Below are 15,161 nucleotides of genomic sequence, written 5' to 3'. Positions count from 1 at the left end.
CCCCCACTTCAAAGTCCCAACTGGATAAAAGTACTGGACCTCTGACACCACCAACTCAGCACACGTCTGGACCTGATATAACCCTGCGAGGAAGGAGGACTGCTGTGCTGCTACAACAAACGTCACTGCTGAGCTGCTACTCTGCTGGACTCATGCTTTGCTGAGCTGAACTGCTGCCCTCCTCCCTGGGAGTGAGAAGGACTAGACCTGCATCTCTACATTCCAGAACCAAAGTGACTTCAAGGGCTTACTGGCTTGCCTTCTGTTATCTGAATTCTCAGGGACATGAAAGACTTCCAATTCACCTGCTGCAGCTTCTGGACCCATCTTCAACCAGCTCCTGACCCCCAAGAGGCACTTCTCTTGTCCTGGGCTTTTGCAAGTTAATTTTTGGCTCTAGAAATCAAGCTTTTGAGCTCTTCACGACCGCAAAAGGGCTTCTGGCACCAGAACCGCGCCGTTCACCCGAAGAATCAGTGTGAGCCATTACAACATAGGCTCTTCGCAAAGTTAATATCACTGCTCACAACTACAAGGCTCCAGCCCGCCATCCCCGATGCCCAGCTCACTCTTTGCACCTTCAGACCATCGCCAGCAATGGTCTACTTGCTCCTGGTGAACTTCTTCCCAAAGAATAGGACTCTTGACCTAAATCTTGAGAAGCTAAAGTTTTGTGGGACTTATCTGGGACTGTATCAAACCTGTGCTCCATCGTGATCTGCCTGAACTTTTGGCATTAACCTGGTCTAGTGTGACCACATATCCCCAGTTAGCAGTGTATGCTTTAAACCACTATATTGCATAATAATCTTTAAAAAAACATAACTCCAGTTCTACTTATTGGATTTTTGTCGTTTTGGTCTTGTTTTGTCAATAAATTAAGCTCACTGTTTGAAGGGTTGCACAAATACTTTAGACATTTCCTCTTAGGTTAATCCTGACTGCTCTGTGCCAAGCTACCAGAGGGTGAGCAGATCTTAATTCATGGCGTGCATCTGACTTATCCTGACTAGGATAGTGGTTCCTGCTTGGACAGAGTCCATACCTCTGCCAACCAGAAACCCAATTTCTAACACTATTCAAGCATAAATGTAAGTCTGTTAATAGTGTTTTTTAAAAATAACAATACAACACAATTGATGAACAAACAACTTATGGATTTTTCTGCAGAAAAATTTGAAGACAATCTTAAATCAAAGTACTTTTGGAGACCTAAAAGAGTAGATTTGACATTTGGCATTCACCATTATGCAGGGAAGGTAAGTCAAATTGAAAATATATTTGCATATTTGACATTGGTCCTGGATGTTAAATGGTCTAATGTGTAAAATACATAGTTCAAATGGGCTCTTTTTCCTGTTTGTGTTTATTTGTGAATTTAATTATTGTCTATGTTGAACATGACACCTTTTGACCACTTGGGAGCACTAATCATAAAGTAAACAGCAATGGGATTCACCTCATATAGCCTTAAATATAAAATATATATTTTAAAATGAATTTCACATGTGATGTTCATTGTTCCCTCTTAAGTTAGACGTTTTTAGTTAGGAACACTTAGTGGTCTGATTCACAATCAGAACTATGGCTCATAGCAGAAATCTTGCAATCAACATTACTGTGTCAATGAGTACCATCTCTCTTATCATATACATTATCATAAACATATGTTAGTAGCTCATTTATCAGCAATTCCTGAAGGTTAGGTACTTCATCCGTGTGCTCATACTTAGAGGCAGGAATCAACAAAACTCTCCATATTCTGACCCTGAGATTTGTTCTTTTAAATTTTAGTTGGCATATGGTTTTCACATTGACTAAATTATAATTTCAATTTAGGACATACTGTTCGAACACTTCTACATGTACTCTGGCCCCTGTTCAGTAGAGAATCTGGGACTGCCTGTAGGGCACGGGGCAACCAGCCTGTATGGAGAGATGGACGCCCACCCAGGACAGGAAGCACTGTCTCATCCAAGGGCCTGTCCCTAGAGGAGTTTGAGGAGAGGAGGGAGAAGGAAAATTCAGATTGGAGCTAGTCGAGTTTGAATTTCAGGAGAAGCAAAAACAAATTGCAGTGGCTGTAAAGAAAATGATGTTGGCTCAAGAGTTGAGCTTGAGAGCGCTGGACATCAAAGCCAGGAGGGCTGAGTACAGCAATGATCGTAGCAGCAAATCCTTTTTGCCCTCTGACAGCAAGGTTCACATACCCAAAGGCCTGGTGACTGACTTTGTGGTGAGAGACGAGATAGACAGACTTTTTGAGGCCTACAAAACTGCTCCGCAAATGCACAAGGTCACTGAAGCATTATGTGGAGACATATACCTAGTGAGGGGAGAGGGGCTCTCTAATGGTGCTAGAAGGGAGTGACGGGATAAAGTATCCCCCATGAAGGAGAAAGTTTGGTTTGACCCCCGAGAAATATAGACAAACATTCAAGGATAGTCAGACGATTTCCCAACAGACCTGGGTGGATTGCGTGGATTCTTTTTGCAAGGCAGTGGATGGTTGGGTGAAGGGCAGTGAGGAAAAAGATTACCAGGGGGGTTGTATAGTTAGTTTGCCACAGAGCACCTGTTCAGCCTTTGTTTTCCAGATCTGCACCAACACCTTGTTGATAGTAAGCTCACTGACCCCCGAGAGATTGCTAAAGAGACGGACTGCTGGGTTAGCACCTGGGACCCTAAGGAGGTACCTGGGGAGGATCATGCCAAGGGTGGGCAGGTCCTCACCAGAAGAAGGAGGGGAACAAAAAGAGTAAGGAGATCTCTGAAGGACTCACATTAGTTCTGAGGGACAGGGTTCCCTTCCCCCCTCGGTAAAAAGAAATAGTTCCCTAAGAACAAGTCTGCAGGGAAATCTCCCATGAAGTGCTATGAGTATCAGCAGCAAGGCTACAGCCCATTTGTAACTCTGTCTGGGCACCTGTGTGAGGTCCTCTCACTCTGGTGAAGAGGGGGGGAGCAAACTCCTGGGAGAGCCCTCAGGATATGGTTAGCTACATGCTGGCCCTCACAACTAGACGGCGTGCATCAGGAAGCTCACCCAAGAGAACCTAGAAGCCAGCCAGGAGTACATGTAGCACTGGTATGACCAGAATGCCACTTTGGTGGAGTTTCAACCTCACCAAAAAGAAAGGGTCATGGAGCCCATCCTCTACAAGACTGCTGGTCTGGCAACTATGAGGTCAGAGAGTGTAAAAACAATGTCACATGCCTGGTTGGCCTCAAAACATCTAGGAAACGCCTGAGTGTTCTACATGTGATCCATCGGAAGCCCACTTTGAGAAGTCTGATATTTCTATACTCTTGGCAACTGATGATGGGGTGGAAGAGGAGAGTGAACCTCTCCGTGACCTCTTATATTCGATGTAGCAGGATGGGTCAGTGAGGGTGTCAATCTCTCCTCCACACAGACCCTAGTCCAAAAGAGAGACTGCCACCAGTTGTTAGGGCAGTTTGCCTCTCTATTCTCACTTACCCCAGACTCACTACATGGTGCACCCATTAGATTGACACTAGGAACAGTTCACCTGTGAAGAATAAAGTTTAAAGGTTGTCTGACAAAGTGAGGGCTAACTTTAAGGAGGAGGTCTCCAAAATGTTGGCACTTGGGGTTATTGAGCCCTCCAACAGCCCTTGGTCCAGCCCAGAGGTGCTGGTACCCAAGGCTTCACCACCTGGTGTCACACCTGGACTCTGGTTCTGTCAACTACTGTGGGCTCAATGCAGTCACCAGGACTGACGCATACCCCATCCTCAGAGCTGATGAGCTTTTAGATCGTCTTAGAGCCGCTAAGTTCCTCAACACGTTTGACCTAACGTCTGGGTACTGGCAAATTTCCTTGACCGATAGGGCTAAAGAGAGGTCTGCATTTCTTACACCAGAAGGCCACTTCCAGTACCAAACCATGGCCTTCAGGTTGAAGAATTCCCCTGCCTCCTTCCAGAGGTTGATAAATGAGGTGGTAGCTGGAATGGAGAACATCAGTGCTGCCTACCTAGACGGTATTGCAGTCTCCACCTGAAGGAAGTGCTTCAGGCCCTGCAGAGGGCAGGCCTGACTACTAAGGTCAGTAATTGCCGGATAGGGCAGTGTTCAGTGATCTGCTTAGGACACCAAGAGGGAAGTGGCATGGTGCAGCCCCTCCAAGCCAAAATTTAGATCATTCTGGCTTGGGAGCTCTCCAAGACCCAGACAGAGGTGAGAGCTTTCTTAGGCCTCACTAGGTACAACAGGAGATTAATCAAGGGATTAGCATAATTGTTGCCCCCTTGACAAAGCTGACTTCCAAGAGACAGCCACAGCAGGTGATCTGGACAGAAAGATTTTGATGCCCTAAAAGAAACCATGTCCACTGCACCCATGATCAATGGCCCTGCTTTCCCCCAAGAGTTTGTTGTGCAGACAGCTGCCTCCGAGCATGACATAGGGGCCATGCTCTCACTGCTAAATGAAGAGGGCTTGGGTCAATCAGTAGCTTTGATCAGTAGGAGGTGATTCCCCAGGAAGCAAAGGAATAGTGCGATTGAAAGGTGAACCTTTGATGTGCTCTGGGTGCTGAAAAAGCTACAGTCATATCATACCACTTCTAGGTTCAGACAGACCACAGGCCCCTCAAATTACTACTGCAGATGAGTGGTGAGAATCCCAAGCTGTTGAGGTGGTCCATGTCCCTACAGTGAATGGACTTTACGATGGAACACTGTCCTGGAACAGACCACGCCAATGCTGATTGTCTCTCCAGGTTCTTCCTCCTTAGTGAAGAGAACTCCTAAGGGGTTGGGTAGCTCTCCCAACTTTCATCTGGGGGAACACGTATTAAACCTGGCATCCTTGGTGTGGATTCCCCTAACTTTTTTGCACTCTGACCTCCTGTTTCCTTTACTCATTTTTGATGTCTTTAAGGATTCTGGGCACTTCACCGCTGCTGACTAGTGCTAAAGTACAGGTGCTCTGTACTCTGAACATGGTTACCTTGGCTTCTCCACAATTAACATATTTAATGTAATTGTAAGTCCCTAGTTAAGTCCCCTACATGTGCCCAGGGACTGTAAGTTAAATGCTACTACTGGACCTGCAGCACTGATTGTGCCACCCACTACATTAGTCTTTCAAACATGTCTGAGGCCTGCCACTGCAGAGCCTGTGTGTATGGTTTTAAACTGTCATTATGACCTGGCAAATTCACCCACTTGCCAGGCCCAAGCCTTCTTTTTTATTGCATATGTCACCCCTAAGGTAAGCCCTAGTGAGCCCCAATGATAGGGTGCATTGTATTTAAAAGTTGGAAAGGCACTTTGTCCGGTAGTTAAAAGCTGCTACATTTGATTTTCACTCTTTGCAAGGCCTATCTCTCCCACAGGTTAACATTCTTGTTACCTTGAAGCATCCTTTAAATGTAAATTTCAATTGGGAAAAGATAGAAATATGGAGTTTGGTGTCTCTGGACCTACAATTTGAAATCACAACTTATGGTGAAGTCTGATTTTAAATTATAAGTCTGAAAACACAACTTTCAGAAAGTTGGTGTTTTCTTACTTTAACCATTCTGTGCCTCTGCCTGTCTCTGAATACATATCTGGAATGGATGACAGCTGGGCTTTGTGCATTCCCTCTAGATAGCTACACACAATGGGAGTTAGGGTGTGACATTTGCATCCTGATGGCCCATCATTAGACTGATGGGTCTTCCTAGGCTAGATGGAAGGGAGGAGCTGTCACTTACACCTGAATAGGGCTGTGATTTACGGGCCTCCAGCGCAAAGGTTTACACCAACACAGCTTGCTGTGGCTCCACTATTGGAGATCTAGTACAAACCACAAGTGCTCCCTCTCTACCAAACTCTAAATGAGCCACCCAATCTATTGTCAGTTACAAATGTTTGAATCAAGTTCAATGTTTGATTTTAAAACAATGTCATCAGTGAAAAGGGTTGGAAAATACAAATAAGAACACTGGCAGGTTGGGAGCTCCACTGAAAACAATTGATTGCGCCAGGCTTCCAATGTCCAGTAGAAGCCTAGAGTTCCAACATTCCAATGTTTCTGTTCGCAGCTGGCTGTGAACAAAGGCCTCATGGAGCCCGCGGGGATTTCAATCCCCAGGGCTACGTGAAGTTTTTGTTTTATTTAGTAGAACATTCTGCCCTTTAGTGGCAGAATGTACTAATAGCCTTATACCCCTCCATAGCTGGGCTATACCGGCATTAAAGGTCTTGTCCCTTATTAAAGGCCCTCGCCTTGGGCCTTTAATGGGTGGGATAGCCCACTAAAGTGGGCCACAAGGCTATAGCAGATGTTCAAATAATGCTAACTATTGGGTCTGCTAAGTATTTATAAAAACAGTAGTTTTGTGGTAGTTGACCTGCAATACAATGAGCAAAATGGTATCGCTTCTAATAAAAGATACTAAATATTTTGTGTGATATTGAAATGACAGTCAGTCAATCACAAAAAACCCTTTTAACATGCACACTCAGTATTCGTTAAATAAATTAAAACACATCTGCTTCTATTTGCAAGGATGTGACAGACATATATATTTCTTGCTGTTCTCACTCATCGCCTCTCCTTTTGTAGTTTTTTGACTATGCGCAATTCATATTTGATGGTGAACCTTTATCAATGCCCTTTATAAAACCACAAAGCTTTTTATTATAAGTCCATTTTGAGAGCTTCAACTGTCAAGAAATAACAAATTGTGCTTGTGTGAACTCGTATTGCAAACTGAACATAACTTTTATCTTTGCCTGTTTTACCACCTGGGAGCATATTTTAGGGAATGCTATTTGTGAAAATACATCTTTTAAATGGAATAAATATAAAATTACTCATTCTTTCAGGTTCTTTATAATGCAAGTGGTTTCCTAGCAAAAAATAGAGATACGCTCCCAGCAGACATTGTGTTGCTCTTACGCTCTTCAGAAAATCACCTGATTCGGCAATTGGTAACCAATCCCCTTACTAAAACAGGTAACATTTTTCTTACAACTATTTGTCTGCCAATAGAAATGGTTTTATTTAGCCTCATTAAAGTTATTTATTGATAAAATCTTCTATCTGTTACTAATTGAAAATTAATCTCCAAAGTTGAAGCAGAATAGAAACAAAAGCTATTTAGTTGCTTTCAGATTTTAACTACCTCTGTTAGTTTGCCTTTTTATTTACAAATAACCTTAGTTACATAAAATATATCATTGGGCAGCCAAAAGGAACGTAAATTGAATTGCCTTCTTTGCTGCGATCTTTGACCACAGCCTGAGCCTCAGAATTATGTGAATATTAAGGCTGCTGCTTTTTGCAGTTTATTATTGATTCACCGCATATACCACAAATTGAATTATTTGAAGTAAAATTTATTTACAAAGGTTTGCAATTTCTTGGCTCACTCCTGTGTGGGTGCACTTCACTGGCTTTAACCCTAGGTTGAGCTTTGGTGGTTGCTGAGAAGTTGAACTGGAAGATGTGCATATTCATGGAGTGGAGCAACAGAGAGATTTCTGAGGAGTATTGGCTTTTGGGAAAGAATTTGGCAGTGGCAGCCACCACAAATGTCAAGGGGTGGGGCGGGGGAAACGGGAAACATAATTTAAAAAAAACACTTACCGTTCCTCCATTTCTGCCGCCTCCTGAAGCATTGCTCCTCTGCTCCTGATGGTGTCCCAGCATTCACTGGGACACCAGCACAGCCTCCCCAGCAATCCTGGTGCTGCTCTCATGCTAAACCAAGAATGAAAATGAAAGCTGTGTCATGATTGATCTGAGTGGCTCGGACAATACCCGGGGGTCTGTGTAGTTTCTCCTGCCCAACTGTACAACACAGCTAGGTTAGAGAAACCTAAGTGTGCATGTGTGTTTGGTCGGCCTAAGACGGCCAGCCAAACACACAGGACCACTTAGTGCAAAGCACTCCTCCTACCTTCTCCTCCCTCCCGTGACCCAGCCCAGCCCCTCCCTGCACTGCTCTCTGAGCCTGCAGATGAAAAATAAAACTGTAGTAAACTATTGTTTTACTTTTTTTCTGCTGACTGTTAGCCAGGGGGGTGACGCTTCTCCGCCATTGCAGAGGAGGCGTCTTTGGATTTTGGCTTGTTTCTAGTAGGCAAGCTTGGCTTTTTTGGAACACCATGGGAAAGTAATTAGGAGAATATTTTAGCAGCACATCTTTGAATGTGTGTTCCTAATTACAGTCACAACATGGTGGGCATTACATTAGCTTTTGGAGCGAGTACTGTGAGCAGCAAGACAAAATTTGTGTAACACAACTCAACAGACTGTTGCAGGTGGATTTTGACCTAAATGTGCCAGCAGAATAAAATACTAATCCTCTCTCACACGTGTTGTAAGGTATGTTTCTGGATAAAAGAGTTGTCTGAGTCTGCACAAGAGGAGAAATGCTATTTGGGACAAGGAGTGTCTGAGAGGAGGTGATAAAGACAGCAAAAACGAGAAAATGCAGCAAACTCAAAAAGAGGGACAAGAGAGGAGAGAAACATGAACGAATAACCAGAGAAATGTAACGACGCACAAGACAACAAATGGGGAAACATAAAAAGAGGCCAAGATCAAAAAGGGCACCAGAAAAGAAAAATGGAACCAGAAGAGGTTAAACAAGTTAAAATATGGAAAAGCAACACGAGCTGAAAAACAAATACAAGGCCCGAGTTTCCTCTTATAATCCTATGCCTACTCCTAGGGGTCGACAGCAAGGCAAAAATTTTCAGGACATGAGTAACAAATGTGTGTTTGCAGATGTATTTACTCCATAGGGAAACTTGTGTATAGACTATTTCTCCTAAATCCCCAGTGGAATATTCGGGTCTCACTCCCCATTTCATACCCATATCTTTTTCAGTAACAGTTTTGTGTTTCTGTGAAAATCCCGAAACACATGCTTTGGTGGGTGTTTAGTGTATTTCACACAGCCACCTTCGGTATGACCATTCTGGATGGTATCATTTAAGTTTTTACTGCATGTTTAAGCCTGTCTTTACTCACCTGTTAAAAACTATGCAACGAGAGCAAGCAGTACTAAAGTCATAACAGGTGGCTCATGACAAAATGTTGAAATAAAAGCAAAATGTTAGAGATTCTGATTCACTAATGGTCAGTTTTCAAAGTTTCCTCTTCTAGACATTAACTTGTTCATCATTCGATTCTTCAACCAAAGTCCATCTTGAAATACTGGCTGCATCTTCATTGCTGGGGGATGGAAGGCTAGGTGAAATCTTCTACTGAAAGTCGGTGTGAAATTGACACCAGTAATTGATAATGGATCATTGTATTCACATGAGGAGTCTAGAAAAAGACAGAGACCTATAATGCTTGACAAATAAAGACTATGGGCCTGATTACAACTTTGGCGGACGGGGTTAATCCGTCCCAAATGTGACAGATATCCCACCCGCCGTATTACTAGTCCATCATATCCTATGGAACTCGTATACAGTGGGCGGGATATTTGTCACATTTGGGACGGATTAACCCCCTCCGCCAAAGTTGTAATCAGGCCCTATATGTGAAAATGAGTTTATATTTTTTTACCTCTCAAAGATAAGTTTCCTTTCTGCCGAGCAAAGAATCGTCTCCCATGCTTGTTGTTGCAAACTTAGACTTTCTTCTTTTGTACGGTACACTCTCCAATGTAGTTCTTCACTTGCACTCCTTTTCCTCCCCTCCTCCATTGTTACTGGTCATGTGTTGTTGGCAGGGCCGGACAGGCCTTTTATTCTGCCGGGCATTTCCCAGATGGACTGGAGCCCAAAACGGCTGGTTTTGAAAGCTCAGGGCCACTACTAGTGCAGTTGTTACTTTCCCCAGCTCCTTGAGGTTAATTGCAGAGGACACAGGGAGGCTTCAAAGGAGAGTAAAAGAAAGATAGAGGGGGAGGAGTAAGGTGGAGAAAAAGCGCTCAGAGTGGGAGAAGAGAGAGAGTAGATAAGTAGAGAGAAGGGATGGATGGATGGAAAACGAGTGATTGTGCAAGGAGACGAAGAGGTTGAGGCTAGTTTGAGCTTTTTTTACCATGGCTGCTTTTGGTTCCCCAGGCTGTTCCTAGTTGAGGGTGGCTCTTCTACTGCAGGCAGAAGCCCCAAAACCTACAAGAAGAGAGGAAACAGGAGTGGTAATACATGATTGGTAAAAGAAACACGGATACATCCACAACGTCAACCTACCTCATTCCAGGATAGACTGTTTCGCAAAATTTAAAGATAGCCCCAACATTGCATTTTATCATTTGTGGTAAAGTAATTTATGTTGATACTGACACAGCTCATTCCACCAGCAACAATCCTTAATCACAGAGGTCAGCACTTCTGTATGCCCGAAATTAATACGAACGATACACGAATCAATATCTCCAACCAAGACTTCGATTTTAGTAATGTTCACTCAAGAAAACATTTTGGCATTTAATTCTATATAGACTTATCACTTAAAAATGATAAAGCTTTCTATGGGATCTGTAAATGTTAAATTGTAATGGAGATATGGCATACAAACAATCTTGCTTGTTAATAAAGTACATTTTAAGTACAAAATTGAATTTCAATCAATGAAATTAACTGTTTTAATGTACACGGCAAGCAATCCAGCTTCCGACTTTACATTTTACAGTGGTGAGCACGGAATTTCAAACTATACCCAGTACATGAAGGTCAACTTTTAAATTGCTATCAAGAATGATACATTGTATAGGCACTTATATACCCAAAGGACAAAGAAGCCTACTGTAAAATAAGTAAAAAATACTAAAACACTTCCATTGTCAGTTTCAGTGTGCTATCTACGGAGTTAAATTAAAGTGATAACATTTGTTTGAATCAAAACGCAAACTCATAGGAAGTAAAAATGAATGCAAATGTAGTTTTGAAAAAGAATACTACTTGTCTAATTATAGATAGCTGTCAGTTATTCAAACAAAAATATGGAGCCCGACTTGGCATTACCTCCCGTCCCTCCCTCGCCTTCCTTTCCCAACCAATGAGGCTCCCTGCCTCCCCCTAGACCTCTCCCTTCCCTTTTGAAAAGCTCTCCCCCACCCCCACCCCCACCACCTCCTGTTCTTTTTGTCTAGCTCTCTAGATTTACCTTTTCTTTCTCCTCCACGGTGGGGCATGGGGGGGGCCTCGTGTTGACTCTCGGCGAGCGCGGTGCTCCTCGCGGTGGGTCCCCCGGCGGTCGCATCTTCCTGTGGTCGGCGGCGCTGCCTTGGGAGACACGTCTTTGGAATCGGCTGATGGAGTTGGTCGGCTTTTTGGTGGCTGGGGCTGTACTTCCGGATCTTCGCCTCGCGTATGCTGGGCTGATTTGCCGGTTGTGTGAATTTGCATGTTTACGTTAGGGCGCGCGTTTTTTATTATTTTGGGGTTAATTGCTGCGCTTTTCTCATTTACTGCCTTTGGATGGGGGGGCTTTCTCCTTTATTTTACTGGATGCTGTTGGCCTCTTGGGTACATTTCTGGTTTGGATTATGTCGAGGCAGGTTCCTTCCAAGCGGCGCAGGATTGTCTCTTCTTCTTCTTCGGGGGAGGATGTTGCGGTCCCCCTTACCACTCCTGGTGAACACCAGGTTGCGCTGGGGGTTCTTGCGCCTCTCATGTCCAGGGAGGAGGTTCAGGACATGATTGAGGTGGCTGTGTCTCGTGCTCTTCAGGCTGGAGCTCCTAGGCCCGGACGTTCTCCTGCCTCCCATCCTTTGGGGGCGGCGGAGGGGTCCTCTTCATCGGATGATGACTCCCCTTCTACTTCTTCTGGTGGGAAGTATGTCTCTAGGGAGGAGATGTGGGATGTTCTGACGCATGTTCGGGACAATTTAGGGTTTCCTGTTTTTCCACCTTCAGGGACTGATTCCCACTTGTTCCCTCAATATCAAACACCTTCGCTGTTTGCCATGCCTTTCTAGGACCCTGTTAAGGATATGGTGTTCCGTGAGTGGAAGGATGTGGACAAGTCTCAAGTTCCGTGCTTCCTTCAGAAATTGTACTTACTGGAGGGGGAGGAGGTGTTACCCCCTTCTGTTAAGCTAGATTCCATTTTAGCTACTTTGATTGGCAAGACAGCGGTCAATCCGGAGGACTGCGTTCCTGCTGATGCCACTGACAGGAAGGTGGATTCGGGTCTGAAGAGGGCTTTTGCTGCGGAAAATTTGGCCCTCAGAGCTGGTATTTTTTCTGCTTTTTCTGCCCAATCCTTGGAGCAGGATTTTTGACAAACTGGCGGTGGCTGCTCAGGAGGGTTCGGAGCTGCTGGCGGTTATAGGACAACAGGCCAGGTTGCTGGCTGACATGTCGTCTGATGTTGTCCGCACTTCGGCTCTGGCTTCAGGGGCTTTGATTGGGGCTCGTAGGTCCCTCTGGTTAAGGATGTGGAAGGCGGATCCAGGGGAGAAGTCTGCTCTCCTGCGGCTTCCTTTTGAAGGGCGCAATTTGTTTGGGGATCAATTGCCTTCCATGCTTTTGAAAGCTTTTAAGGAGAGGAAGCACGCCTTGCCTTACAAAGGTGGTTCTTCTTCTGGCAATGGTTGGCGGAAGCATTCTCGTTCTTCTCCCAAGTTTGATTCCAAGTCTTTTTCTTCCAGGAAGCGTCGTTTTCAGCCCCGTTTTTCTCCTAAGAAGTCTGCTCCTTCGGGTCAGGGTGGCCCCAAGAAGGGTTCCTGACAATCACTGTGGGCCTGGCAGCGGACCGGTTGGGGGTTGGCTGAGACACTTTCTTCACATTTGGCAGGAGAATGTCGACGATCGCTGGGTGCTGGACATTGTGAACAATGGCTACGCCATAGACTTCGACGTGGTTCCTCCAGATACAGGGGTTCCTCCTACACCACTACCTGTGAACGGTGCCCAGAGGAGGGCATTGTTGGAGGGGGTCCGGTACTTGCACATCAAGGGGGCCATCTCCCATGTTCCTGTGGGGGATAGGGGCCTGGGCACTTATTCCATCTTGTTCCTGGTTCCAAAGGTGTCAGGGGTTTTTCGTCCAGTCCTCAATCTCAAGGGGGTGAATTCCTGGATAAAGACTGTGCATTTCTGTATGCTTCCCATTCAGTCAATTTTTCCTCTGGTCGGTCCAGGGCATTTCCTGGGGTCTCTGGATCTGCAGGATGCTTACCTGCATGTTCCAGTGGCCCTGTCTTCTCAAAGGTTTCTCCGCTTTGCTGTAGGCCAGGACCATTTTCAGTTCTGTGTTCTGCCGTTTGGCCTCAAATCCTCTCCCCGGATTTTCTCCAAGGTGCTGGCTCCTCTGGTGGCTCTTCTACATTCTGAGGGTGTGTTTGTCCATCCTTATTTGGACGATATTCTGATTCAAGCTTACACTCAGGTTCTGTTAAGGGGTCATGTGGCCCGGGTACTGTTTTGGTCAACTGGGGGAAGTCAGATTTGGTCCCTTCCCAGGATCTGGTTTTTCTCGGGACCGATTTCTGACTCTTCAAGGCTTGGTGACTGTGTCGGAGAAATGGTTGTTGTGCCTCCAGTCACAGATGTTGTCGATCTTGTCGCAGACTGCTCCCAGAGCCCTTCAGTGGTTGAGTCTGCAGGGTCATTTGGCATCAGTGGTTTTTCTGGTACTTTGGGCGCGGTTTCATCTTCTTTGCCTGATGAACTGGTTTCTCGTTCGTTGGTCTCCGGTGTCGGGATCTCTTCGGACAAGGATTCCTGTGTCGGGGTTTGTTCACAGGGATTTGGGTTGGTGGCTGGTGCCGGCTCATCTTCGATTGGGGGTGTCTTTGTCTCCTCCTCGGCCGGTGGTAGCAAGGTTTTGGTCGCCTCTGGAGGCCAGACGCTCCTCGAATTGGAGGGAGTTGAAGGCGGTTCTTCTTGCTCTGGTTCATTTTCAGGAATCCGTGAAGGGATTGGATGTTCTTATCCGGACGGACAACTTGGTGAACAAATGTGAACAGGCAGGGTGGGACCAGGTCGTGGTCCCTGTTTTGGATTGCGAGGGACATTTTTGTTTGGGCTCAGGAGTGGGTTCTGTCTCTGCGAGCCACCTACATTCAGAGGGTGGTCAATGTTCGGGCAGATCTGCTGAGCCGGGTCATTCCTTTGTCCCAGCTTTTCTCCCGGTGTTGGATGTGTTTGCCTACCCAGAGAATGCGAAGGTGAGGCGCTTTTGCTCCAGGTTTCGATGTCATCAGGCTTGGGCGGCGAACGGGATGTTGTGTCCTTGGCCTCAGGATCTTCTATACGCATTCCCACCCTTTCAGTTGCTCCGTGCTTTTCTGGTGAGACTACGTCTTCTGAAGGCCAGGGTTCTCATGATTGTGCCGCACTAGCCACGGGCGAATTGGTTTCCGTTGCTTCGGTTGATGGCCTTGGTCACATGTGGACTCTCCCTCTCTGTCCCTCCCCTCTGGAGTTTCCTTGCCTCCCTCTGGGGTCGTTGCGGCAGTTGCACTTAACGGCTTGGAAGTTGAACGGAAGGGATTGACGAGCTTGGGGGTTCCGGTCACTTTGACTTCGACTTTGCTGGCTTCACAGCGTCACTCCACGTTGCTGTCTTATGGTCGGCAGTGGGAAGTATTTTCTGCCTGGTGTTTGCAGCATCGGTTGGATCCTGCGGCAGCTTCTCTGTTTGAGGTGATGCAGTTTCTACAAGATGGGGCCCAGCTGGGTTTGTCTGTGGCTTCGCTGCGTGTGCAGTGGGCTGCGATTCAGGCTTTTAGGGGTCCGTGGCATAATCTGTCTGATGAAGGTCGTTTGATGCCTAGATTTTTTCAGGGCCTTCTTAACTTGTTTCCTCGTTCGGTGCGGGCCTTTCCTTCCTGGGATCTTTCTTTGGTGTTGGAAGCCTTGACTGTTCCTCCCTTTGAGCCTCTGGAATCATGTGACTTGCGTCATCTGACGTTGAAAACTTTTTTTCTGGTGGCCATTACTTCAACCCGCCGTTTGGGGGAGTTGGGGGCTTTGGCCTGCTCTTTTCCTTTTTGTAAGGTTTTTCCAGATCGGGTTGTGCTTGTGCCTGTTCCCTCGTTTGTTCCCAAAGTGAATTCTGCTTTCCATGCTCGGTAGGAGGTTATCCTGCCTGCTTTCTGTCCCGATCCTTCCTTGGCTGTGGAGGTTCGGTTGCATTCTTTGGATGTACGTAGGGCATTGTTGGAATATCTACGGGTGGTTGCTCCTTTCCGGAAAGGTGATTCTTTGTTTGTTAATTTTGG

General features: G+C 45.8%; 1 protein-coding gene across 1 annotated transcript in view; it reads left to right on the top strand.

The window, feature by feature from the left end:
- MYO3A (myosin IIIA) overlaps window positions 1–15,161 on the top strand; it is a 1,274,985-nt gene that overhangs the window by 684,945 nt on the left and 574,879 nt on the right. Inside the window, exons 20-21 of the mRNA XM_069211361.1 lie at window positions 1,171–1,259; window positions 6,847–6,976. Coding sequence (XP_069067462.1) covers window positions 1,171–1,259; window positions 6,847–6,976 — 219 coding nt within the window. The remainder of the gene's footprint in view (window positions 1–1,170; window positions 1,260–6,846; window positions 6,977–15,161) is intronic.

Source organism: Pleurodeles waltl, chromosome 10 (genome assembly GCF_031143425.1).
Source record: "Pleurodeles waltl isolate 20211129_DDA chromosome 10, aPleWal1.hap1.20221129, whole genome shotgun sequence".
Taxonomy (NCBI): domain Eukaryota; kingdom Metazoa; phylum Chordata; class Amphibia; order Caudata; family Salamandridae; genus Pleurodeles; species Pleurodeles waltl.
Note: the sequence above shows the minus strand (reverse complement) of the source record. Positions and strands in the feature narration are given on the sequence as shown.